The following is a 26,182-nucleotide window of genomic DNA, read 5'->3' as shown; positions in this document are numbered from 1 at the left end:
TCTCCCCTTCCCTAGCCTGAACAGAACAAGCAACATTTACCCCTCCAAACCTTTCACCATTCTCACGGCCCTCCTTTGGACACTCTCCAATAGCTTTATATCTCTGTCATATTGTGGCACCCAGAATTGACCCCAGCACTCGAGGTGAGGCCACCCCAGTCCAGAGCAGAGCAGGACAATCCCCTCCCCTCCCCAATCAGCTGGCCATGCTGTGCCTGATGCCCCCCAAGACATGGTTGGCCCTTCTGGCTGCCAGGGCACTGCTGGCTCATGTTAACCTGCCACTGACCAGGAGCCCCAGGTCCCTTTCCATGGTGTTGCTCTCCAGCCTCTCATTCCCCAGTCTGTCTGTACATTCAGATTTGACCTATCCCAGATGCAGAATCTAACATTTTCCTTGTCAAACTTCATATGGTTGGTGATTGCCACATTCTCTAACTTGCTGAGGTCTGTTTAACGGACGTTCCTGCCTTCAAGGGTACTAACAGTTCCTCCCAGTTTTGTATCATGCATCTACCTGAGAGTCATTGATTTTAAGGCTTTAATCTGTATGTTAGAAAACTTTCTGTTTAGAAAGAATTTCTCTCTTACCTTTTGGTTTTGGAGGACAGCATTTGATGAACTGGAAAATTATGCTGTCTGAACGGACAGTTTCTGTCTGGTAACAGGTCAAGAGATCCTTAAGATTACTAAAACTTCTCTTTGTTCCACTAAGATTATATTCTCCATTCTCATTCTTTGTAATTAAGCAGTGCTTATAATCTGTTGTATTGTCACGCTGCAGAAAATTTTTCCATTAAAAATTAGATTAATATTTAATATTTGAAAGCTTACTTTTATTATTATTATGTATAGAACTCTACTAATTAAAGAAAGGATGCTTCAGGAAAATATGATCATTATTTGTTATTTTGTTCTCACTGTAATATTGATTCTGAGAAAACATGACTCTACTCCCATCACCGGAACTAGCATGTTGATGCTAGAGAAAAACAAATGTTAATGAAATCTGGAAAGATGGAGCTGAGAAAACAAATAATGGATCCTAGGAAAAATCCTTTAGAGCTATTAATGAAAGCTTATTCGCCCTAACACAGGGTTACATCAAAACAAAATTTTGTTGGAAGCAATAGCCCTAATGCTTATACTCCATGTTTGTTTGGCAGGCATTTGGAGATTTCAGCTGTAGTTCTGCTTTCCTGTCATCTCCAGTACAGTTCTAAGAAATTAATTCCTAATACATATTTTTAACATACATTGAATTATTTTCATAATGACACTTGAAAAGATAGAATTAAACATTTTTAAACAAGATTAGCTCTTAATAGTGCTTTTGTGGTCCTGTATCTCAATACTGCAGCAAATGTTCCAACAAATTCTGAATATAAAAAGCCTTCCAATGACTTGCACAAGACTCAGGAAAAGAAAAAAAAGTTGTGGCAAAGTCACTTAAAAGCAATCGCAGTCTTCTCTCACAAGCTTGACTGTCAACTTTGTCTCTCTAAGCTTGTTCAGGAACTGATTTGTCTACAAATTCCCTACCAAACATACTTCATGGACTGGACATAGCATTTCTCCATTCACACACCAGCATTACTTGGCCATTTTCAGAGATGTACTATCTCTGACAGTATTAGCAAACTTGCACCAGCAGGAAAATTCAGGTATTTTAATAAACATGTATTTATTTCCATGTTTTTAGCTTCCCTAGCTAAAAACACAAAGGTAACTCTGCTAATATAATTAAAGAGAAATTCATTCTTGAAATAAGATCATGCAATTATTTAACAGCAATACTAAAGCGTTATATTATCACTAGCTGCAATGTCAGAGAGAAGAGGTATACCTGGTTCTCCGGCTTCATGAGAACCATATGCATTTCCAGGGTGGCTTTCTCTCTAGCTAACACCAGACATACCCAGGAGATTTGTGTTGATGTAACAGCTACCAAATAATATGGCTGGCCCAGCACTACGCGTGGGGACAGGACCCAAATCCAGGGAACCTGAGAAGGAGGCACTCACAGATTGTCAAAGGCTGCACACTCAATCTAATGATGTCCCGCTTGTGAGGGGGGAGGAGATGTGTGGGAAACCCAGGGAAAAAACTCAAGTAAAAGCCCCCAAACTTTAAAAAAAAAATGGAAAACCCATCAAATTGCTCCACATCCCAAATATTTATCACAGTCCCAAGATCCATGTCACTATCTCCAGAATTCTTAAGCTCTCTCCTCTGCCTTTGTCTCCAAGACAAGTGGTATGTGCATTGGCAATTCTGTGCCAACACTGATGTTTCTCACAAGACCCCAAAAGTTAAGCTAACAAAAGCAGCTATAGAATACACATATCAGACAAATACTATGGAGGGAAAATTCAAAATAATTTACTGGATGTCTCAGAATCATTGTTATATCACAACAAAATATAATCAGGCATTAAGACAGAATACAAACCTCTATAGCAAAGGTAAGGAAGTATTTTTTAAAATCTTTAGGACTGCAGCGAAGGACGTAGAAACCAGTCTGATTACCCGCTTTCTTCAGTTTACTGATAGCAAAGTCCATGCTACAATAAAAAGAAAATGCTTAATATCGCATAATTGCAAAATTCAGTGATATATGAGGTTAAGCAATGAGCAATATTAACAAATATCTAATAGAACAACAATTAAACTTTGAATTTTGTACATCTTTCCTGAAGTTAATTTCTTTGCCCTTTATTTTCCAATATATGGGGTTGCTGTTTATGTAGAGAGCAGTATATTAAAAATTTCTAGTACTAAACTATCACAATTATTTATTCAATAAGAAATGTTAAAGGCTAAAAAAGGATATTCCCCACAGTTTATGATATGATTTTCCACACGCATTATGAAACAAGCTATAATAAAATTGCTTAAAAAATAAGTTTAAATTAGCAAAACATTTGTGTGGGTGAAAAAGGTGGGTTTAACCAGGAAAATGGCTAATGAGAAAAAAGAGCTGAAATAAATCAACATTTGTTATTAAAAAAATGCATTTCCTCATAAACAAGCCTTGCTAATTCACTGTTTCTATCCATATCAAGGAATGATCTTTCCCATTAACCTTGACAACGTGTCAAGGCAGCACTTTATTTTACAAAGTGTAAGAGGAAAAATAAAAAGCAGTTTATGTTTCATAAATGCAGGAAAAAAACCCACCCACAACAATATTTTAAGATGCCTGTCACAGTTCACAGACAACTAAAGGTTATCTTCCAAAAATAATATCCAATTGTCTTATTACTAAAAACAATACTTACAAAATTGGCCCATGACAGTTGCTTTGGATATTTTCAAGGACTGATGGTGGTGCTACTTCTTTACAAAGATAATGATGGGCATCTGCTGTTAATCTGTAATATCCATCAATTAATGATACAAAGGAGAGAGCTTCTCTTAATGACTGAAATTCAGCCTCCTGTTCAATTTCCAGAGAACAATGCAGGGCAGGGAGGGAGAGAGAATTTCAATTTTTAATAGGAAATACAGAATTTCCTGGATATGCTAATGATACAAAAGATATGTATATATGCACACTTTAAAGACATGAATAAAATCAGTTTTTAACTGATGTTTGTACTTTCTACCTTCTTGTTATCTTTCAAAACTCGATAGCAACCTTCAATGCTTGAAATCAAATCCAAACCAAACAACAGAGAAACTGCAGATGCCTTATCCCTAGAACAGGCTTTTAAGCGATCTCCTCTAATGGACTGTGTCCCAACCCATGGCAGGGGTGTTGGAACCAGATGATCTTTAAAGCCCCTCCCATCTCCAACCATTGCATGATTCTATGAAATCTGCCATAAATTGCACCCACCATCTGCCCCCCACCCCGGGTCTAAATAAATGAAACAGTAGAGGAATGCCAATATGAAAGAGCATTTGAAAGGGAAAAATGAGTAGATAGAACTCAGCATGCTACAACTCAGGCACCTACTGCATTGTCAATACAGTGTTGTTCTCTTCCCTAAAGGAAGGCCTTCACTTATCAAGGATTTATATGTCTGCCTTCAAGAAAAAAGAAGAAATCTCCAGGAAAGTACCTGCCTGAAAACTTAACTACTAGCCAGCAGAAACTGGCATCCTGAGCTGGATCATAGACAGATGACCTTTTACTACTATGAAGTGTACTACAGGTGCTCTGGATAAAAGCAGGAAGAAAAATAGTGTGGTCAAACGAAAATGGGTGTGAAAAAGGTTCTATGCTCAGTATGATTAACAGATAAAAGCAGGACAAAATAAATTCATCTGCAACAACATATTTATTGTTGCAAATAAAACAAAAATAGAGAAGCATTTTCTAAGTCACCCTAGACTTCATACAGTAGTGTAACCCAACAGAATAGGCTTTAGTGTGTGTTTGCCCGTGACACCAGAGACATACCTAGTAGCTGAACACAATTATTTGACAAGTTCTTTGCTAGAGAGCAATAAAAAATGCTGGTGTTTTTAAGTGTCAAGAATTCAGAGTCTTCAAATTCCATTTTAAGAGGACCTGGAAACAACTGCACCCCATGGTGAGCTATCTGTGCCTCTGCAGCCCATGGAGGTCCATGGCGCAGCAGAGATACCCCTGCAGCCCGTGAAGAACCTCACGTGGCAGAAGGGGGATGTACCTCAAGGAGACTGTGACCCCATGGGAAGCCTACACTGAAACACACTTATTGGCAGGATTTGTGACCCCACAGGCCACTATGGAGTTGTGGAGCAGTCTGTTCCTGGAGAACTACACTCTGTGGAAGGGACCAACACTAGAGCAGTTCATGAAGAACTGCAGCCTGTGGAAGCAATTTGCATTTGCAGAAGTTCATGGAGGACTGTCCACCATGAAAGGGATCCTTTGCTGGAGCAGGGGATGAGTCGAGGAAGACTGAAAGGTAAAGACAACACTTGATGAACTGACCACACCTCCCATTCCCAATCCTCTGCACTGCTGAGGGGAAGATGTTAGAGAATAAGGAATAAAGTTGGCCCACAAAGAAGGGAGGGGTGGTGGGAAAATGCTTTTAAGATTTTTTTTATTCTCATTACGCTACGCTGAATTGATGGGCAACAAGTTCAATTAATTTCCCTGAGTTAATTCGGTTTTGTCCATGATGGTTAATAGGTGAGTGATACCGATTCTTATCTTGACCCACAAGTCTTTCATTATATTTTCTCTCCCCTATTCAGCTAAAGAGGGGAGTGATTAAAGCAGCTTTGGCGGGCATCTGGTGCCCAGCCAGAGTCAGCCCATCCCACAACTCCGAGACAGTTATACTTGCTAGAAAGCCTGACTCAAGTGCAAGGATGTACTCAAGTTCAAGTAAAAAACTTTTTACATTTGTGTGTAAAATACTTTCATAAGATCTTCTTCAAAGAATTGTACACAGTAAAAGCAATAACATTAATTTTGTCCTGATCCTTATTTTGTATCATCATTCTTCAGAACATTTTGAAGCCCTTTTCAATGTGTTGGTCTCTAGCAGACAGCTTATCAGGACACCATGGAAACAGCACACTTGAGAACTGAAACCATAGACTCAGGTTTAAGACTAATAAACAAAAGAACCAATCTGTGTACCAGAAATTTTTCTCAGCTATAAATATCTATTTCTATTTCATTCCAAGCACACAGTTTTGATTGAAGAAAACCTTTAGTGCTCTGATACACCCCTTAGACTGCTGATATGTGTTTAGTTTTATCTCATGCTTAAGTAACATGGTCATGGATTATACAATACTATGTGTACAACAATCACACAGCCTGCTCACAGCAGTTTCTATTCAAAAGAACAGCAACCAAAGTAAACAGACCAGATTCTTGCTGTCTTGTTTGTGAATGGTGACAATTCTTCTCTCACTGGAGCCTTCTTGGCCCGCTTGTTTAATGCTGACATCAATGATATCAGGAAAATCACAGTATGTTTGTAAATCCTGCAACAAATATAATATAATTTCAGTAATAACATAAATGGCAGCATTGGAACTCCTAAACTCTGAACTCGTAAGCCAGCAACAAAGAGGATTATAAAACCTTAAACATGCCATCACAAGCAAATAAAGGATTTTTTTTCCTTATGGAATCATAACTAAGAGCATAAATTAAAGAACAGAGATCCAGGAACCATGAACAAAAATATCCACACATGGGTTTGGGTTTTTATAATTGTAGATATTTCTTCACTCCGTAGTATTTTGTGAACAGTGCAACATTTTGATTACTTTTTGATAAGTTTTTTGTGTTGTTGGGTTTTTTAGAAGTTTTTGTTTGGTTGGTTGGTTGCTGTTTTTTTGTGAGCTTACTATTGGCTTATTATTGATTAAACAGGTTTAGAAAGCCTGTTAACAATACAAAATGTCATGACTTCATTCAAAGTGATACAAGCTGCAAAATCTGTAGTTGGAACGAAGAAAAAGTGTAAGAAAAGGTTGTCCTCTCAGTCCTATCTACTTGTTCACCTGGTTGTTGAAAATGTAAACTTGCAAAACAAATTTCTTCACAATCTACTCCACATATGTCATTACATAAATAAAAAATATTTTTCAGTTCAGTATCTAAATAACAATTCATCAGTAAAGTTTACTGAAATGAGTTATGAACATGTTTACAAGCAGCCATATTAATTCATTCAGTTTTCAAAGCCAACTTTATAAATAGTTTCTTTACCAATGAAAATATATGCAGTTTGTCAATAATAGAATAATATTTTTAATTATGAAAAAATAATTTGGCAATCCTTATTAAAAAAAATACAATTCCTTCAAACACTACCCTTATGAAAGGCTTGGTTGTCAAGCCTAAATAGCTTAGTATGCATACGTTTTGTACACCTAAAACTGCAAATTACAAAATCTGACATTTATGATAGCTCCTGCTAGAGCAATTGGCACTTATAGAAAAACCAGGGAATGCAGAGGGCTGATATGTAACTATGAATGAGGTAATTGTCAATCGACAAATATTCTAAGAATATCACACTTCAAAAAATATGGGCATGTAGTCAGATTTACATTTGGCTAAGTACAGAAAAAAACCCACTAGCATATAGCACACTGTAAAAATACAACCTTTTGTAGTTTGATCTTGTCTGCTATATTTTATGAATCAAAAGTACCGAACTGATGCGATTTATTTTGAAAAACTCACACATACTCCACTTTGCCTTTATTTTTACCTTTGGAAAACTCCCAGTGTACACTGCTTTGCGTTTCTGTCAGGTTTTGGTAAACTCAACATAATGAACAGTCGTGATGGGAAATCTCACAACCACAAAATAATATTGATAAATAAAAATGCAGCAATACATTATTACTGGCACTTACAGCAACCATTACGCACCTAATTCTTGAACAAAAACTATATGGACTCCACAGTCAACAAATGTAATTTTAAATTTGATAACTGAGACACTGGTAGGTGTCTAACTGCAGCAGGAAAGAGGTATAAGGGAATTTGCCTGTTGTTTGGAGTCCTTAGATCCCTGCTTTCAAAGAGAATTTGGGGAATTTCTGCATTTCATCTACACCTGGGAGCATTGTCATTACATTTCCACATTTTTAATGTCAAGCAGAGAAGTATTACACAACTTTTTTCTAGTATTTCAATAAAATCTAATATTAAAGTCTTGCACTATTTAAGTCAATATATTTCTGTGATCCTCAGCCAAATGGAAATTGTATCATTATTGTGAAGTAAAATTTGCCTACCAAATGTGCTTGAGGTAAATTAGAACTAAACAAGCAACTAATCAGAACTAAATCTAAAACAAGCTTATTACCCTGGTTCTATAACAAATTACAGAGTTATTAAAATAATTTTTTAAAATTACCTGCTCTCCAAGTGTCTCACAGTCTTTAAGTTTTCCCCTTGAACACTGAATTCCACCATTTCCAGTTATTACAACAGTTGCAAAACTTTCCTCTCCAGAAGGACCTCCACCAGGTTCTTTTACTTCAAAAACCTCTGAATAGAAGGCAGGCTGAAGGGTTTCCAGATTAATGAGATACTTAAGTTTCAAGTTTCTGGCAGTAGCTTTGCATTGGCCAAACTGTTGTATAAATTTGCGGAACCTGTATCTTATTCTTTTTCGTGTCAAAATGTGGTAGTCTTGGATTTTTGCTCGCACACACTTAGGTAAAAACATTTTGTAGCTGCGAATACATAACGAGACAAAAAAGCAACTAATTTTATCCATTAAATCCAGCAAAGATAATTAGTTCTGTGCTAAACAAGTCAACATTGAAAACATTTTTCTCTCTAAATGTACTGTTATTTTTTCAACAGTACGATAACAAAGACCCTTTCTTAGATCAAAATAGAGCCTTGTCTTCTTCCATTTTTCCCTCACTCAATTGCAACATAAACTACATAATGCTTTTTCCATAAATTTGAAGATGTCTATTCTTTCATTAGTGAAGTTCTGAGGTAAGGCAGCAGAAGTTTTGCTTTGTTTGGTGTAGAAATTGTAAAGAGGGTACTGCATGGCAACTAAACAGATAAAGGACAGATTTCCTGGCTGAAAATATAGGTGGTAGAATACAACACTGTGGTTGGTTGTCACTAAAGTTCCTGTGTCAGAGACAGAATTAACTCAGCAGGAGCAGAAACTGATAGGATTGATACACCCAAGTGAGTTGATAAACTCAAAGTTTAGCAGAGATCTGCCCAAGATGGCTCAGAGCCTCAAGCACATGACAAGAGAGGAATATGGAAGCTTGATTTGTTCAGCCAGGAGAAAAGAAGGCTCAAGTATGGTATTCTACTAATTGTCTTCTAATAATGTGAAAGGGAAAGAGAGGATTATCAGTATCACAGAGGAGACTGATTAGGTACAGAGAAAATCTTTCACAATGACCGTGGTCATGCACAGCACAAAGCCGCACAGAGATACAGGGGAATCTTCACATCTGGACATTTTCAGAACTTGACTGGATGAGGCCTTTCATCTGTCTTTGAATTTGGCCCTGACAGGAATAGGGGCTTGGATCTGATGACAACCAGAAGGTATCTCACCTAAAATTAATGCTTACATATTTTCTCACTTAAGAAGCTGCTGCCTTACCTTTCATTAAGAGAGTCAAATTCTTGTCTCCAAAAAATGAATGGCCACCATGATGCATATTTTCTATTAATTTCTAGTTTACATAATATGTAAAATTATGTAACTATTAGAATACCTCAACTGCCATCAGCTAAACACCTCCTCCTAGATACTAAGGTGCAAAAATACAGTCTTTAGGTGTCAGATAGATGTGAAACAGTTACAAATTACAGAATCACCTGACTGAATTGTAAATAGCCATTGGGGTTTGGTCCTTTTCTTTAGCCACTCTCATCATATCTAGAACAGCCATTCCAAGGCACTCTTCTTGTGTTTCGTGAGTAACAGGCATCTGTACCCATCCATCCAAAAAATCAGCACGCCACTGAGAAAGGATGCAAGAAAGCAAATTAAAACTGGTGCACTGCTGCTTATCAAGAAGAGAGATCTGGGGTGCAGTTGTTGGGGGGAGCTGTTGTTGTGTTCCTTGATTGTTTATGTTTGGTTTGTTTAGGGGGTTTTATCGGCTTGGTATTTTAGAGACTGAATGACCTGCTTCATCCATAAAAATATCTACTTATTCATAAGGAATACCAGCTGCTATCATGCTTGGAAGCGCTGTTTTGAACTTCATCTCTCCAAATACACAATAGGGCATGGAATTTAATTTCCAGCTTGCGCTTCAAGCTTTCAAGAGCCTACAGAGTTACTAGGAGAAGATGAAAAGGGAATAAATGCTAATAACCTTTACCAATCTGCATTTAAAAATAAGCAAGCAAATCATACCTGTGCGAATAAGTAAGACATGACAAGATCGTCAAGGACAGGGCTTTCTGCACCACGAAAAATGCCATACCGGTATGCTCTGCTGCTGCCACTGCAATACCAGTGGGGAAAGTAAAACCTGATAGGAAATAAATTCAAGCAAATGTCAATAAACCTACATTTTGGCTATCAATATTAGACATTATTGCTCTCATATACATGTAACTTGTCCTGCTGATCTGGACCACTATGAGACCCTAGTTACTCAATGAAAAGACATCAGATCCAGTTCTTGGTGTTTTGAAATACTACAGTATTTAAGCAGGGTGATAAACTGCACTGATAGGAATGAGTACCTTGCTAAGTTATTCTCACTAATCAGAATACAGAGAATTTTATTTGTGTCTTCTAGTTTCTTTTGAAAAAGTTCCTAAAAAACACTTAGACCAAATTATATAATGTAAATAAATTAAGCAATTCACAAAAGGAAAAAAAAATCTCTAATTTTAGATGACCACATTCAATTATAAGGTTAGGGAAAAATGGCTGTATTACAGAAACATGCCTCACTATGCAGGACGATTACTCTGCATTTCAGTAAGTGACACCTATTTCAAACAGGCAAGCACAGAAGAGATGAGATGTATCATTATTAAGAAAGTTATTGTTTTTATTTCTAGTATATTTTTATTCTTTGTTTCTTCTGGCATCTGACACTGGTAAGCATGTGAAGAGAAGATTAATAAAGTACATAATTCAAATCACGCCAATGTTTTTGATTCTTTTAGCTCCCTGTATTTTAGAAAATGCCAGCAATCTGTTCATAACTTCTAAGATAAACTATAGTTCAACTAAATATCATACTGGTCCTGTTTTCTCACACAGTCTTGTTTTACCATGAAAAGTGTACAACATTTTATTTAGGTTACCTTATCCGGTAAATTAGGCTGAGTCTGGTTGTTTCATCTACATGGAAGATGTGATTCGGGGGATACCACATTCTGTCTGTTTCACTCATGAGTGCAAACATGTTATGATACACTGGCATGATACCTATGTGAAGAACAGAGAAGCAAGCATCAATAGGAAACTGCTTTCACAAAATATTAAAAAAGTATTATGGGTTAAAAGTAGCAGATTGCCACAGTGCTCTACTACTATCAGTATTGCCAACAACACTGCAATCATGATCCCATAACCTGCAGGCTGCCTTGCTGGTTAAATTTCTCATTCTTCCTTTATGTTCCCTGACTGGAGACTCTGCTCACCTGTCCTCCTATACCTCACTGTTAGACTACTAGATTTTCTCTATATGGCATTTAATAAGATGTCTTCTTAGCCTCTCAGTTTAGAAACAGCTGGCAGCAATAGATTTTTTTTTTCCTGCCTTTCCAAAATCAGATAATTTGATTTGAGCATTGGGTTTAAGACTAAGCATTGATTTTAAGACTTTAAACTGATTAAAAATTAGAAGTAGAGCAACACAAAGAAAGTTATAATGATGAGGACAAGCACTGGCCACTTCCGTTTTAGTAACTCAGTTCAGAACAAACCCAAACATATATTGTTAAAATAAAACAGAACTGGAAAATATTTTTTTCCCTCAACAACTTTGAATTAAACTAATGTTACTTAACAAGCAATCCTACTTAATCAGCAACTATAAAAATCAGTTGAACATCAACTCTTCAGCAGCACCAGAATTTTAATTTGACTTCAATGCTCCCAGTTGAAACACAGCCTACAACTCAGCATTGTACTGTGGTGAAGTGTTATGCATCCATGCGATGCCAGTGTTAGATTTGGGAAACAGGTTAAGTGCCTGAAAACTGACAGCATGAAAGGATGAACCGCAAGTATTGACACGCATATTCCTAGACAGGAATAAAAAGACACAGGTCGAAAGGCCAGAGAGTAGGATGCAAAATTACAATGTCAAAGTCATTGTAGGTTGTATCTAAAGAAAACTTTACTTTACAGCAATATACTTTGGGGTAAGAAGGCAAAAAAGGAATGGAAAAAATAATAGGTAAAGACAATAAAAGTAACTTAAAACTAGAGACAAAAGAATTCTGGGAAAAAGCAAAGTACCCGCACCTTCACTCAAAGACTTAGAATGAAGTAATTGAAATTCTCAGAGAAACCAGGAGAAAAAAATATATCCATTATTTCTTTCTGTTCTGAACAACATCTAGGTTATTACTGAAAGGGGCAGATCCCACACCTTTCATCACATCTAAACTGCATGTAAGACAATCAGAAGAAACAACCAGTAAACTCCACATACAAAACCACATAACCCTTTGGAATAAAAAATATTTCAGTCTTAAACAATAACTAGCTAATTAAATTTGATACAAAAAAGGGTTTGCTTCTATAGGGGTCCATTAGGAGGGCTAAGAACTAGAGTGCTATTTTGTATTAGTGAAAATTAAACGGCTGAAATCTGCAGACCAATCATCTGACACCTTCTTAAACCAAAACTCTACAAAATATATCAGAGTTGCAGGTCTTAACCCATGATTTTCTGTGAAAAGGAGTCATAGAATAACAGGAAACTAGAGAAATGGAAAGCATTATGTAAGGCAATGAAAGGGAAATCAAAACGAAACAAACCCCCCACAGGAATAAAACTGAAAGGATAAGTAACTGAAAGATTGTCTGTAATTCTAAATGTTGCAAATTTATGGCACAATATGACATATTTGATCCATCCAAGTTTTGAGAATTTTGTAATGGAGTTAAAAAGAAACCTACCCCATGCCACTAAACATGGTTCTAGTTTGATGTGAAAAGTGGGATGAACTATACTATACTAAATATCAGTTGTCCATAAAGCAGTAACTCAGCAGTTACTTATTTAGCAGTTTTAAGGCTGTCTGGTGATTGTATCCCAGACAACTTCAGATCAATTACAGTGAGAATCACTAGACTTTTTCATTACTCTTGTCAGATGCTAAACACCATTCAGGGCAATGCTGAATATTTACTATATAGCTAGTGAGACCCACCCAGTCTCCCTAATACATTTACCTAAACTACTAACCATCCCATTGTGAAAAGTGCATATTATATGGCTCTACGCAAGATATTTACTATATGTGTTGTGTTGTATTGATTGTTAATGTTGTATTAATATTTGATAGTATGGTAAATGTAGTTTTGTAGTTAAAATGTAGTTTTTATATACTAACCACAGGAAAACTTAAATCTTTCAGAGAAAAAAAAATTTACTACTTCCTTATCAGAAGAGCCCAGCTCCTCCTGCCTTGCTCAGCCCTGAAGACGCCATAGAAATTAAAGGAAAAAAGTGACACTAACCAGAGACAATTCTTTGTTTGAATGGAATTTATGCATCATGTATGAAATGTATGAATATTCAACAGGCTATTGCTTTTAAGAGATAATCCTTTGTTAAAGGGGGTCCTTCTCCGGAGCTTTTTGCTCGGGGAGGCACCCAGACATCTGTAACTTTGTTTTTATTGCCTCGTATTGTCCTAACCCTAATTGTTCAATTTTTTTTTCTCTAATTCTATTTTTATAACCATCTAATTTACTATAAAACTTTCAAAATTTTAAAACAAGTGATTGGCATTTTTCACACCATCTACACTTACTGAACAACATCTCAAAGCCATATTCTTAAATTCAAATGCTAAGCTACTGTATTTGATCAAAAACATTACAGACACCACAATCACCATGACAAAAAAATCACCATCTCAAAAAACCTCACAGGTATTTCAAGATCGTATCATTCTGAAACTTTAACCAAGACAAGGTGGTACTCCCCCTACAAATCAGAAATATATATATTAAGCCCTCCCCCCACCACTGTCTTCCTCTGTATGAAAAGTAAACTGTGCACTCTTCCATCCCTCATACTTTGGCATTTAGAGCTCTGAAAGGTAACTTGCACCATTCACCGGCAGTACTTAAGGACACAGAGATCATGCATGTTTTTCAAGAAAAGGAGTTTCACTTTTTTTATTACTTCCCCTTAAGAACTATTCATTTGCTTTGCTACACTTAATGCTCCACAATTAAAAAACAGAGCAAATCCCTTTATTAAATAGACGCTTGAAAACTGTCCACAAAAATCTGACAAAAGCAAAGAGGTCAGAAACTTCTTTTCATGCAATTCTTACCACCACTGTTAACTACTGCAGGGCCTTTTCAAGTGGTGATAATTGCAGTACTTAAATGTTTTCTCTAGAAAAAATGAGAATCAAAAAAAAAGGCATGGGAAGTAAAAGTCTTCTGCTGAAGCCTAGACAGGTCAACAATAGCAAAAACTTAGGAGAAATGTATTTTTCAACACAAGTAAAATTATAAGTCCTTCACAACAGGTACTGAAAAGCCTCCCCTGGATTTTTGCACTGCATTAATCATGCTATCAGCTCAATCAGTGAGGAATTAGGAGAGAAGATAGTGACTCAGACATAATTAATCAGAATATTCTCTGCTTTGCTTCTCCAGCAAGAGCTATCAAATTTTCTGGACTCTTGCAATGACAAGACCTCTTTACAATTTATTAATTTATTATATGAGGCTAAATAAAGGAGCCTTGTCATACTATAAAGTAAAGTAACATCATGAAAGACTAGAATACAACATAAGTTTATACTTTGAACTTGTGTTTCAAGCAGATTCTTCTTTTCCTTATTATGATTTTAGAGCTTCACATCCAGACAAGTCTCACTATTTCATTTATCCTGAAGCAGCTGAGAAAATAGTTTTTCTGTATCTCCTTCTTTGTTGGCATTAGCAACCTTTCTCCCATACAGTATTTTTTATAATGTAATGTCATCTTCAAAGAAAAAATAAAAATCAGGGGGTGTAAATCACAACAAGCCATGACACCACTACAAAATGTGAAAGCCCTGCAGAGTCTGCTATAGAAATACTGTCATATGAAACTCTCAATTCAAGTACGTAAGTTATTAGATATAAAAAGATAAAAGCAATTAGTTGAATGATTAAAAACAATTTTAAAAATCTCAAATTTTCTGTATAAAAAGTCTAATAAATACATAAGTTCTCACACAAGTGGAAGTAAGCTATTTAAAACTTATGTAGCCTTGCATATACAAGATGGAAATTTGGTTGCCTTTTCTGACATAAAAATAGTATCTTGCATTCATCATTTATACCAACTGGAGGCTTACCAAACCCTTAACATCACATTCAATTTCACTATCCTGTCAACAAAATGCTTTCTGAATAGTCAATCAAAGCTTGTATTTCTTTTCCTGGAAAAACAGAATTGCCCAGAGTTCTGATTAATTTCCCATTCCCCAGGCAGCAGGGGTGAGCAGGGGGCTGCATGTTCTGGGTGGATTTTCACGAAAGGCTATTACCTAAAGGAAGTCAAACAAACAAAAAACCAAACAACACCACTGCCTCACAAAAACTAGCACACACACATATACACAAAAAAATCCCCAAACAAAAAACCAAACAAACAAAAAACCAAAACCAAACAAAACCACCAAACACGCAAACGAACAAAAACCACATCCCTAAAACAAACAAAAAACACATCCCTAAAACAAACAAAAAACACATCCCTAAAACAAACAACCCCCCCTCAGTGAACAGTTATACTCAATGATAACTCTGAGCCCTGTCAATTCTGGAAATTCAGCACATCAGGAAAAATCTGCCTAGAATTCCCCTGTTAGCAGCACGGAATCTCTTCTGAAGCATAGAAGCAAAGAGGTACTACAAATCATCACATTATGCAATGCAGTCTCTCCCTTAACACATTTAATTGACTGCAAACGCTGCCACCACTTGTCACATTAAATGCTTTGAAATAATGTTTTTACTTAGTTATGACTAAAAATTCTCTGCTATTTAATGGTTTTCTAAGAGAGACCAGTATTTTTCAAGGGTAGTACCATGGAACTTCCAACATATTTGCAATTCAGATGGGTGAAAATTAAAATGAAGATACACCTAACACAATGATTCTGCAACCTCTAGAATGATTTCTCTGATGTACTTAATTTCTATCATCAGTTAGTTCCTCTAATACCACTTTCCCCTCAGGCTAAGAGCAGTACCTTTTCTTCAATTTGGTGCGACGTTTCTAGTATTTTATTTGGCAATTAACTAGCTAACATGCAAGAACTGAACCATTACTGACTCAACAATTTAAATTTAATTTCAAAACATCTTATTTTTGCATTTCTGTTTGGAAAATGTGAGTCAGTTTTATGCACGGTTTTCCTTATAAAAAATACAAACCCACAGAAATGTTTATCCCAAATCAGAAAACTGTTTTTAAATAATTTTTTTTTAAAAAAAAAGGCCAAGCTTTTTGAATGCATGTATCAAACTGGCAGAATAATATTTAGACAGTCTAATATTTTTATAGCCAATACATACCAGACATGACAGATTTAATGTCAAGTTAGCAGCAACTGGAAAATCTTCAATTGTTTGAACTGCTTGAAAGGTACATAATAAGACTCTGCTGATGTTTGCCTAGATCCAGTCCTGCTTGCCACCAATAGCAGTCACACTTGTATGTAATTAGCTCTGCTATCAAAAGATCTATCAGTTGTTCAGATCACAAAATTCATTAACAATTACCATATTTGTTATATTTCACTCTTGCTTACTACCCAAATCACTCATTTCTTAATGAAGTTTGCTTACTTACTAATGAATAGCTTACTTGTGAAAGAGAAGTCTTGCCAACCTAAACATTATTTGACTGTATGGAGACACATGTGTTCTGCTGTAGAACCACAAAATCCTCTCAGAAAAAAAAAAAAAAAAAGAAAAAAAAAAGGAAAAAAACCCACAACAAACAAACAAACAAAAATATGCAAATGCCTCATGATTTAAGCACTAATAGTTGTTATGAAAGAGAAAAAAATAACAAAAAGATGGTCACTTTCATTCCTGGAGATTATAGGAATGAATTTGCTTCATTAAAAAATTAAATATACTTTTGCAAAGAAAGAAAGATGCATACACAAAATGCATGCCTGAAAATTATTTTACTACAGATTTCAGCCCTGGGGTATTCTAGACTCTGGGTAAATGCAACAATCCAAAGGCATTCTTAGATATCCGTGTATTATTTATTTATTCATTCAAAATACACCACCATGTTACTTGCACACTTCATTTCCTAAACTATTATGAAGAGCATTAACACACACAAGCATTCATGTAATATCTAACAGACCAGTTTCCTTCTGCAAACTGATTAAGCATGTATAATATACAACATATGCATAACTTCCAGGACCAATCTGTTTTCCACGTCTGCATCAGGAAATAATTCAAGCTATTTATAGCTCCTGCTATGATTTAACTATTTAAACTATATCGCAGCTCAATGAAATATGACTTTCATTTACAGGATAGTATGCCCTTAAACTATATGAAAAAATATGGCAGTCACCCAATTCAGCTTCACAATCATTCTAACAGGAGAGGTTTTAGAGTCTAGCGCTAGCTACTTCTGAAAGAACAGAGAAATTAGCATTTCAGTCTAAATGCCACGATTTTGATAAGCTTTGGATTATTAAAAACCTTCTTGTATGAAGCTGGATTTCACCGCTTCGCTAGATAAACTGTTAGCTATATACTTACCACAGGCTTTACAGGCAACAGCACAAATCTCTTCTGCAACATATTCTCCAGCTGAAAATTGAAGGTAATCTCCTTCTGACTTCCCAGGAGAATGATAAAGGTACACTTGAAGCAATGGTTCTGTCTGCTTGGGTGCACTGCTATTCCCACAGATGTCACCATTCTGGTGGACAGTAGAAGTTGCTGCACTTTCCATATTTGTCATTGTAAGACAAGCCATAGTTTGGTTTGCTTCTGTTCAGAGCATCTGCCTGAAACAAATACAAGAAATATTTCTTGACTAACTGTACTTGGTTTTATTTGTAATATTCATATTTAGTGACAGTACTGTTCTGACACTGAAAAAACATTAAAATTTGAAAACAAGAGGATAGCTTAGGTGGTTTATGAAAAGTTAAGTTTTACTTTGATTTACTACATAGCCCCAAAGAAGAAGTAACTGACAGTATTACAGGAAAAACCAAAATATTGACTGTGACTCCAGCTAGAAGATTATCACTTTTCACTGGATTTTAGACAGCATGTGCTCACCTGCAACATGCTAATTAAGCCTGAAAACGAAAAGAATTGCTTTAATGAGATCTGTACAACTATTTTCATTCCCAATTTAAACTTAGGAGACAAAATAACCATTTGGGTCACACACTAGCACTGATGAAGAGGAGGACAGAAATAGCACCTTTCAGTTGAGTTTTCACTGTAAGCAGACACTTTCAGAAACGAGCGCTGAGATGAGTATCTAACCGACTTAGCTTGTACCTAGCAATGGGAGATCTTCCAAGACCACCTTCTTTCAGAAAAAAAACCCCATTAATCTGCTCTCAAAATAACAGTCCTCTCTGATAAATGTAATCAAAGAAAAGAAGACTAATAATTTAATAAATAACCACAGATAAATCTCATAATGAAAAAAAAGAGATATGATGAAAAATGTGAGATTAGACAGCATATTCCAACAGCCAGCTGAAGAATATTTTTGCTCCTCTGTGACTGCATCATAATTTTAATTGGTATAGACATGCTTATGACAAAAGCTTAGATCACAATCCAAAAGTCTGCTTTTATTAGAAGTGATTTCAAGCAGCTACCACCTGGAATTCTGCATTTCGTATTCAGTTTTTCAGAATCAAAGAATGGTTTGGGCCACAATAAGGTTGCCCCAATGCCTCCTTTTCTTTCAGATGAACAACCCCAACTGCCTCAATCCTTCCTCACGGAAGGGGCACTCCAGCCATCTGATCATTTTTGTCACCCTTCTCTGGACTCACTCCAACTGGTCCATGTCTTTCCTGTACTAGGGGCCCGACAGCTGGGCACAGGACTCCAAGTGCGGTCTCACAAAAGCACAGCAGAGGAGAAGAGGAGAATCACACCCCTTGACCTGCTGGCAATGCTTCTTTTTATATGATGAAATTGGTTTTCTGGGGTGCAAGTGCACATTGCCAGGTCATGTCTCATTTTTAATCCACTAAGATCCCCAAGTCCTCATCCACAGAGCTGCTCTCAAATCCATTCATCCTCCAGCCTGTACTGATCCTGGAGATTGTTCTAACCCAGATGCAAGACCAAGTGCCGTTGTCCTTGTTGAACTTCATGAGTTTCCCATAGACTCACTTCACAAGTCTGTCAAGGTGCCTCTGGACAGTGTCCCTTCTCTCAATCCCTTCATCTGCACTAGACAGCTTGGTGTCATTCCCAAACTCACTAAGGGTCTGCATGTTGCTGTTGAAGATAATTGAATGGTTAATAAAGATATTGTACTTGAAAATGTAAATGTTTACGTTATAAATATGTTTATTGTTTTGCATAGTTATAAATATGCATATTGTTTTGCATATTGTTTGCAAGAATATGGGTGTTACATTCTTTATGCATTATTTTCAGCAGCTTTTTTTTTTTTTTTTAACTGAACTATCTTGCTTTTTCATTAAAGAGCCGTTTGGAACATGTTTAGGGTTTGTTTTTTTTTTTTAATGTTCTGTTCCTAGCTACAATTACTTAAGAAAGGTTGAGTGTACAAGTATTCATTAATGTGGACTAAAGATGATGAATGCTATGGAAATCACAAGTTATATCTGCAGGAAAAAAAGACTGAATATATTAAATAAGTAAAACATTAAGTTAATGAGTTATGAGATGACAAAAATATTCAATTACACATACAAGAGGACAAAGCTGTGTTACCATTATGCTAATTCTGGGGGAAAGATAAAAAAGACATCATCACCAAGTGAAAAATGCATCCTTTTACTTTCCAAACTAAGCATCTCAAAGAACCAGTGTATCATAGATACATAAATATGAATATCTAGATGCAAATGTAATTCACTACATTCCTTAGGCCATTATGTAGGGAATATACAGATTCCCTAGGCCTCATTTACAGAGCCTGCCACCTTTAACTGAGAAGATACGTGCTTTTAGCTCCAGAAGTAGCACAGGTAACAAGTACACATTTAACTAAGGAAAAAAAGTATCACTCTTAACAAGGTACCATTGTTCTTCAGAAGAAAATAACCACCACATGTTTAAATATAAACATTATATTTTACAGATTTCTCACTACTTCTGTCAACTTTATGCAAGAAGTAATGTTTGTGCTCTACAACTTGTTTTTATAAAACATTCGCAGCTTTAACCCACACGGGGGGGGGGGGGGGGGAGGGGTTTAATCTCCACAGGGGGCTGTCTTTAACTACTACAGTAGTTTTCCTAAAATACTCCAATATTAACCCTCTGTTTATTCAAACCTTGACCTGAACTGACAGATCTTTTCATCATGGTCACTTGGCTTTATGTCTATCCAATACTGACTGGAAATGTAATTTGTAGGCCTAACTGAAAACCTCTCCAGTTTTAGATGTGTACGAAACACAAGTGCTTGTGCCTGCCTCTCCTTCATAAAGTCTGTGTATTTACAACGTATTTGTCCTTTTAAAAAACTCCCATCATTCCCCCTTTGCTTCTGTATTACAAAACTCAATAAACCAAGAAGGGAACCTTGCTTAATCACACCTAAGAATGTGAAATAGCAATAAAACGTAAAACATGCAAAATAAATACTGTAACAGAATACCCTACTCCGTTCTATCTGTTGCACTAATTTCAAAGGTTCCATATAACAATGTGAAAAAAATCTCAAGAGATGCTATTTGTAAAATTGTGCCATGACTTCAAATTAAATATCTTTCAACTTTGTCTTTTATGTCAAAGACAAAACAGGTGAAACCAAGAAATGTTCCTAAATCATTTTCTTTGCTGAAAATAGGAAACATATTTTCTTGGCCTCTGTTTTATACATGCAACTAAAGCAGTTACATGGGCAAAGCCTCACATACAAAGTAACTGAAACACAAGATCACTATTCGCTGGTGCTGTGAAGAGCAAACAAAACTGCTTTTTTTCTCAGCAGACAAGTTTCCAGTTGAAAACACTTGTTTTTCCCTGCTTTGCCCCATTCAAAGAACACCGTATTAGCACAACAGAAACGCTGAACATGACAAAAAAATTTAACTGCTGTTCATCTAGTATATTTAATATATGACCTATTCTTCTGATGGAGTTAAGCATTTTGAGACTAAATATAATGGGAGGCAACTGCGTACTTGTTTGCAGAACAGACTGAGTAAAATTTTCTGAGGTATACAAATTTGTTATCATACTGTAATTCAAAAGAATTTCTGTGTTTCTGTAAAGAATGTAAGTAATTCTCAGAGCTGTATGAAAGGACTTAATATATTCAGAACGTGCCTTTTGTAGATAAGTTACTCAGTACCACAAAGGTATTTGTTCGAACAACAACAAAAAATACACAAATGCTCATATATCTTAGAGTGGATGTCTGACATAATAAAGACTCAAGGAAAAAAATGGCTTAACCAAATATCCAAGCGATAAGTAGGAACAGGTAAGAAAGTCTGAGATACAAGGATGATGTTCTGGAGATGAAAAGTACTAGCTGTAAGAGATGTGATTCTGGCACTGATGAACAGGTCATTTGATTCAATAGAATTATTTTATGTTTAGGAACATAAAATAATTCTATTGAATCAAATGACCTGTTCATCAGTGCCATATTATAGACAATATTCTATGTCATGGCTTCTAAAGGATAAGATTAATCATTCCATACATTGCTCTAACCACAACCAAAAGCATCTACAATGGAACATGTATACATACAAGTCTCTGTTGGCATTCATACCAGCAATGCACCTGAAAATTATTTTCACCAGCCACACTGGGCTGCAGTAATTCACATGGTTATTTTTAAGTCAATCACCAAGAAACTTGTTAATGAGATCGAAAATCATGACTCATGGAAGACATTTCACAAAAATACAGAAGACGTACAATGCTCTCACAATGTAATCATATGTAGCATTCACAGCCTTCAAAAGACTGTTTTTCAAATTATGGGGGGATGGGGTGTGGGGGGGAGGGACCATTTGAGGCAATAGGTGTCTGTTGAAGGGAAGCCTCCTGAACCAGGGTCTTCAGCCATACCACTCCAAATGCACGACTTCTAAGGTTTAAAAATGAGAGCATCCTCTCACTACAGATAGATCTCCAACAGTTAATTACCTTTTTTATCACATGAGAAATCTCTAAACATGGGAGTGATGAAGACCTTTAAATAAGCATGTCACAAGCCATCCACTTGCTGCATGAATCCACAGAAAGTCAGATAAAGCAGGCACACAGTCAGAGGTGGAACATAATGTATCTGCATTAAAAATACAACATTAAAAAATGTTAATGGCTGTGAACAATATATGATGCATGATTATTTAAGAAATGAAATCTGCATTTAGATACAGATTAAGTGATCCCCTCCCATCTTATTTGCTCAAATTCCTCTCATCTTTGCAAGAAGTTTTTAAATTTAGGGGTTTTAAAATACAAATTTTTTAAAATAAATTAACCACAATTTTGGTACTGAGACTGCTTCTCAGTTCTAACAAGAAAGTGGTGTAGAAGCCAGATACCTGACTTCAAATGTAATCACCTTTTTTTTTTTTTTTGCACATATTTTTCTTTCCTGTGAATACAGCCTCAGTTTAACAAAACTGCTGATGGCATCACATGGAGGAAACAGAAATTAAAAAGGGAAAGTAATCACAAAAAGAGACATGCTATGTTCACTTCATGTAGAAACTATCCCTTCAGCCACAGCATCTAATTATGTTTGAAAACTGACAACATCCACTCATTTAAATTCATGTGGAAGTTAAGATCAACTGTCTTGAGCAGGAAGGGCAAGGGAACACCCACCATTTGCTCTCTTTGCACAACATTTCTGTGGTTGCAGGAAACTACTGAAAGCGCTTAAGCACAACAGCAGCTTCCTGCAGCAGTGAAAAAATACATACATTCCCTCTGTGACCCTCCCAACACAGGAAGGGCCTGACAGAGAACCAAAATTTAATTTTAAACTGAATAAAGGTGGGGAGAATACAATGGAAGTTCAAAGGGGGCAGAATTCAGAATGGAGAACTCAAGTTTTATGTTGGATGACTCTTCAGACGGATATCTCCCTGAACAGGAGCAAAGACTTCAACACATCTTTCTCAGTGTCATGTGCTGTGTTGACTGAGTCTATCATGAGTACTCGCTCCTTTCTTCCCTCCTCAGAAGAGAACCTATCTCAGTGATGAGTAAATTCAGCTTCTTTCCCCACAGAAGTCAGACTGATGGTAACGATCAACACTCCTCCTCTTGCAATACTAGCTTTAGAGACATACAGTTTTGCCTTGCTTGGACAGCTATGTAGTTGGTATGCACCTCCTCCAAGGGCTTCAGATCATACCAGGATCTGACCTGAAGGCCAGGACAACCAGTGCAAGTTTTCCGGACCTGTGCTGAAGTGTCAGAAGGAGAGAGGAAGGGTTGTTTGGGGGAGAGCTGTCTCTGACCTACTAGGCAGACATTCCATGTACACTGATCTGAGAGCATGACCTTCAAACAAAGCAGAGAACAACCACGTGCTCACACAGGTTTCAGATCAAAGGGCATTGTGGGTATTCTAATTTATTTCCTGTTTTAAAAGTACTGTTCCATGCTCAGAACTGACAAGCATTCATAACTCCCAGTCAGGCTCCTGACTTTAAGTAAAACTGCATGAAGATTTATCTATGTTTAACTATGTAGTTTTTCCCCAAATCCAGTAGAATAAGGATTGCAACATTTTGAATAGCCTCAGTAACACTGCAGCTTACGTTTCACAGGCAAAAAAATCAATAAAGAAGCCTAATATAAAGTCTATTCTTCGCATGACAAACAAAAATGATTGCTGGCTTATGAAAGAGCAGCTTACAGATCTTAACATGAGGCATGGGAACTCAGAGATGAAAAACTCCAAGCTGAACAGGTTCATGTGACATTTCTCTTTCTCCCTCACCCCTTTTCTAAGAGAGAGTCAGCTACTTTTTCTTCAGCACACACTTACTGACGTACCCATTTACAAGATCTGCATCAAGGCCTTGTAAAACTGTTCAGTTCATACCCTTTCAGACTAAGTCTCATTTGACACAACTCCCTCTTTCAGAAGCAGAGCTGCTGTATCTCACAATGCACCATCTTGTCAGTTACCTCACTCCCCTATTTCCTCCTTCCCCCTATTTGTTTAAGTCTGCACCATCTTACATTTCTGGCAGCTGCAATGATTTAAGTGCCCAGTTCTGAAACAAACTTAAGAGTCTAATAAAACTCAGTCAAAATAAATTAGTCTCTCTTCTCCAAGTTGCCACTGTCTGCAAAGAACACAATACAGCATTTGTTATTTCAGCAAGCCTTCAGAACTGCTATAATACAATTAGTGCTTGTGCCTGTGTTACAAACTACTCAGTTCACCAGTGAAAGAAAAGATTAAATAGCATTTTCTATTGACAAGCAAGGCCTTGAAGACATCGGCTGTCTCCCAACAATTCAACATGTTTATTGCCAGTAAACCAAAGATGACGGCAGTGTGCGTACTTTCCATCTGCTTATATACACATCCTTCCTTCAAGGAATTTGAATGAACATCAAAAATGAAAGCCTTCCCAAGTAATGGTGTGTAGGTAGTGCAGCAGGATGCTCTGCCTGGAATGGAGTAAACCAACATGAGCAATGCCCTATCTTGCAAACCTATCTGTAGTGAACTAAAACGAGGTGGCATGCTTTCATTGTTGAATTATGCTAAAACCAGTCTGACTCATCAACACCAAAGTTAAATATCCTGATAGTGAGGTGAAGATGTGGCAGATATGGTAAAGTATGGTAAAAATACTAAGGAGTTGGCCTGGATATGACTGACAGTCAATCACTTTATACTCTGAAAGTCCACGTTCTTCCAACATAACTCTTCTTGGAAAGTGTGTGTGGAGATTCTTCCCTTGGGTGAGGATGCTTTACTCTTCCAGGTTAAATGAAGCAGATTTGCCCAAAGTTGTGTAAGTAACATCAATCTCTACTTAATAATTTTTAGGGGGTTTCTTCGCTAGCTGTAATGGAATTGCTTTAATATAATTGCTTTGACTTAGCACACACTATAGTATCCTAATTTTAGCATCTGTATTGGATAGTAAATAATTCTCATTAAGGTATTTATGTCTAATAACTTATTATAATAAATAATTCATTTCTATATAAATGTATCTGGTTTGCCTCCCTTAATCCTGTGGGACAAAGCTGTACAAAGGTTCAATCACAGCCCTATAGTTTCTTAGACCTAAAACTATTAGTTTGGCCCTAAGATTGGATCCAGCCACAACAGGCTCCTCTTTAAAAAGGAGTTTAGAAGGCAAATGGGTCTCTTCTGCACCTTATGACCCAATGGAAGCTTTTCTAATAAACTTTGTCTGAAGGTCACACTCTATCTGTGGCAGGAGATTAAGACTGCAGCAAAGTATCATAAAAAGTGCCAAGAAATCTATACATTATTCAGTAGTAATAGAATATCATGAGGTTCTAAAGGGTGTTATATGTCTTGTTCCAAGACAACCAAAAAAAATTTTTTACCTCTAAATCTAAACTTAGACTAAGAAAAACAGTCATCTTCCTGCTTGTCATTATTTTGGCTAGTTTGTTTGATTTACACTTAATATGTATACTTAATATTTAATTATAGTCTTTGCAGTTCAGTTTGAATACACAGACAAATGGGACATAGTTAAGCTTGCCCATAACATGTGCTTAGCATGGATTGTTATGTTATCAAAAGTTTAAAATCTTACGACAATAAAAATAGTTTTCATATTCTTCATATACGACGTGGTATTGTGGCAAATCTGGTCTGATTTTCTTTGCATATGCAAGTTTGTTTCAGTGGGTTGCTTTAAAAACAAAAATTATACTAAATTCAAGGAACCAAATGCATACACTATCCTGACAGGAAATAAACTACTCTATTTTTAAAACATCACCTTGTACAGAATGATAGTGCTTTTTAATGGACCAACAAGAGGTTATGAAGACTTTGTTCAGTCAGCATTTTTGTGAAATTAAGCAAGAATTTCACAAAAAATTCACAGCAACAGATTCATATATTTCCAATACATATTCATATGAAAATATTCTCCTGAATAACTTTGTCAAAATATTCAATAATACTTTTGAAAATATTAAGCAATCTGGAAAGTCTGAGAACTTTTTTCCATTATTTGGATAACAGGTGCCAAGTGCATAAATAAAGTTAATTTGTGCCTTAAATGCACCATCTCCTGCATTAAAACTGTTGTTTTAATTAATTATGAATTAATATTCATTCTGACCTT

The 26,182-nt window shown here is 36.3% G+C and overlaps 1 protein-coding gene across 1 annotated transcript in view; it reads right to left on the bottom strand.

Annotated features, from left to right (window-relative positions):
• Positions 1-26,182, bottom strand: part of JAK2 (Janus kinase 2) — an 80,198-nt gene that overhangs the window by 28,526 nt on the left and 25,490 nt on the right. Inside the window, exons 2-11 of the mRNA XM_040089856.2 lie at positions 22,011-22,152; positions 17,427-17,677; positions 10,742-10,865; positions 9,834-9,951; positions 9,287-9,432; positions 7,836-8,157; positions 5,821-5,940; positions 3,282-3,439; positions 2,453-2,564; positions 592-778 (exon numbers count right to left, since the gene is read on the bottom strand). Of these exons, the coding sequence (XP_039945790.1) occupies positions 592-778; positions 2,453-2,564; positions 3,282-3,439; positions 5,821-5,940; positions 7,836-8,157; positions 9,287-9,432; positions 9,834-9,951; positions 10,742-10,865; positions 17,427-17,646 (1,507 nt within the window). The 5' untranslated portion in view covers positions 17,647-17,677; positions 22,011-22,152. The remainder of the gene's footprint in view (positions 1-591; positions 779-2,452; positions 2,565-3,281; positions 3,440-5,820; positions 5,941-7,835; positions 8,158-9,286; positions 9,433-9,833; positions 9,952-10,741; positions 10,866-17,426; positions 17,678-22,010; positions 22,153-26,182) is intronic.

Source organism: Hirundo rustica, chromosome Z (genome assembly GCF_015227805.2).
Source record: "Hirundo rustica isolate bHirRus1 chromosome Z, bHirRus1.pri.v3, whole genome shotgun sequence".
Taxonomy (NCBI): domain Eukaryota; kingdom Metazoa; phylum Chordata; class Aves; order Passeriformes; family Hirundinidae; genus Hirundo; species Hirundo rustica.
The sequence above is the reverse complement of the archived record's forward strand: the minus strand, read 5'-3'. Positions and strand labels throughout refer to the sequence as shown.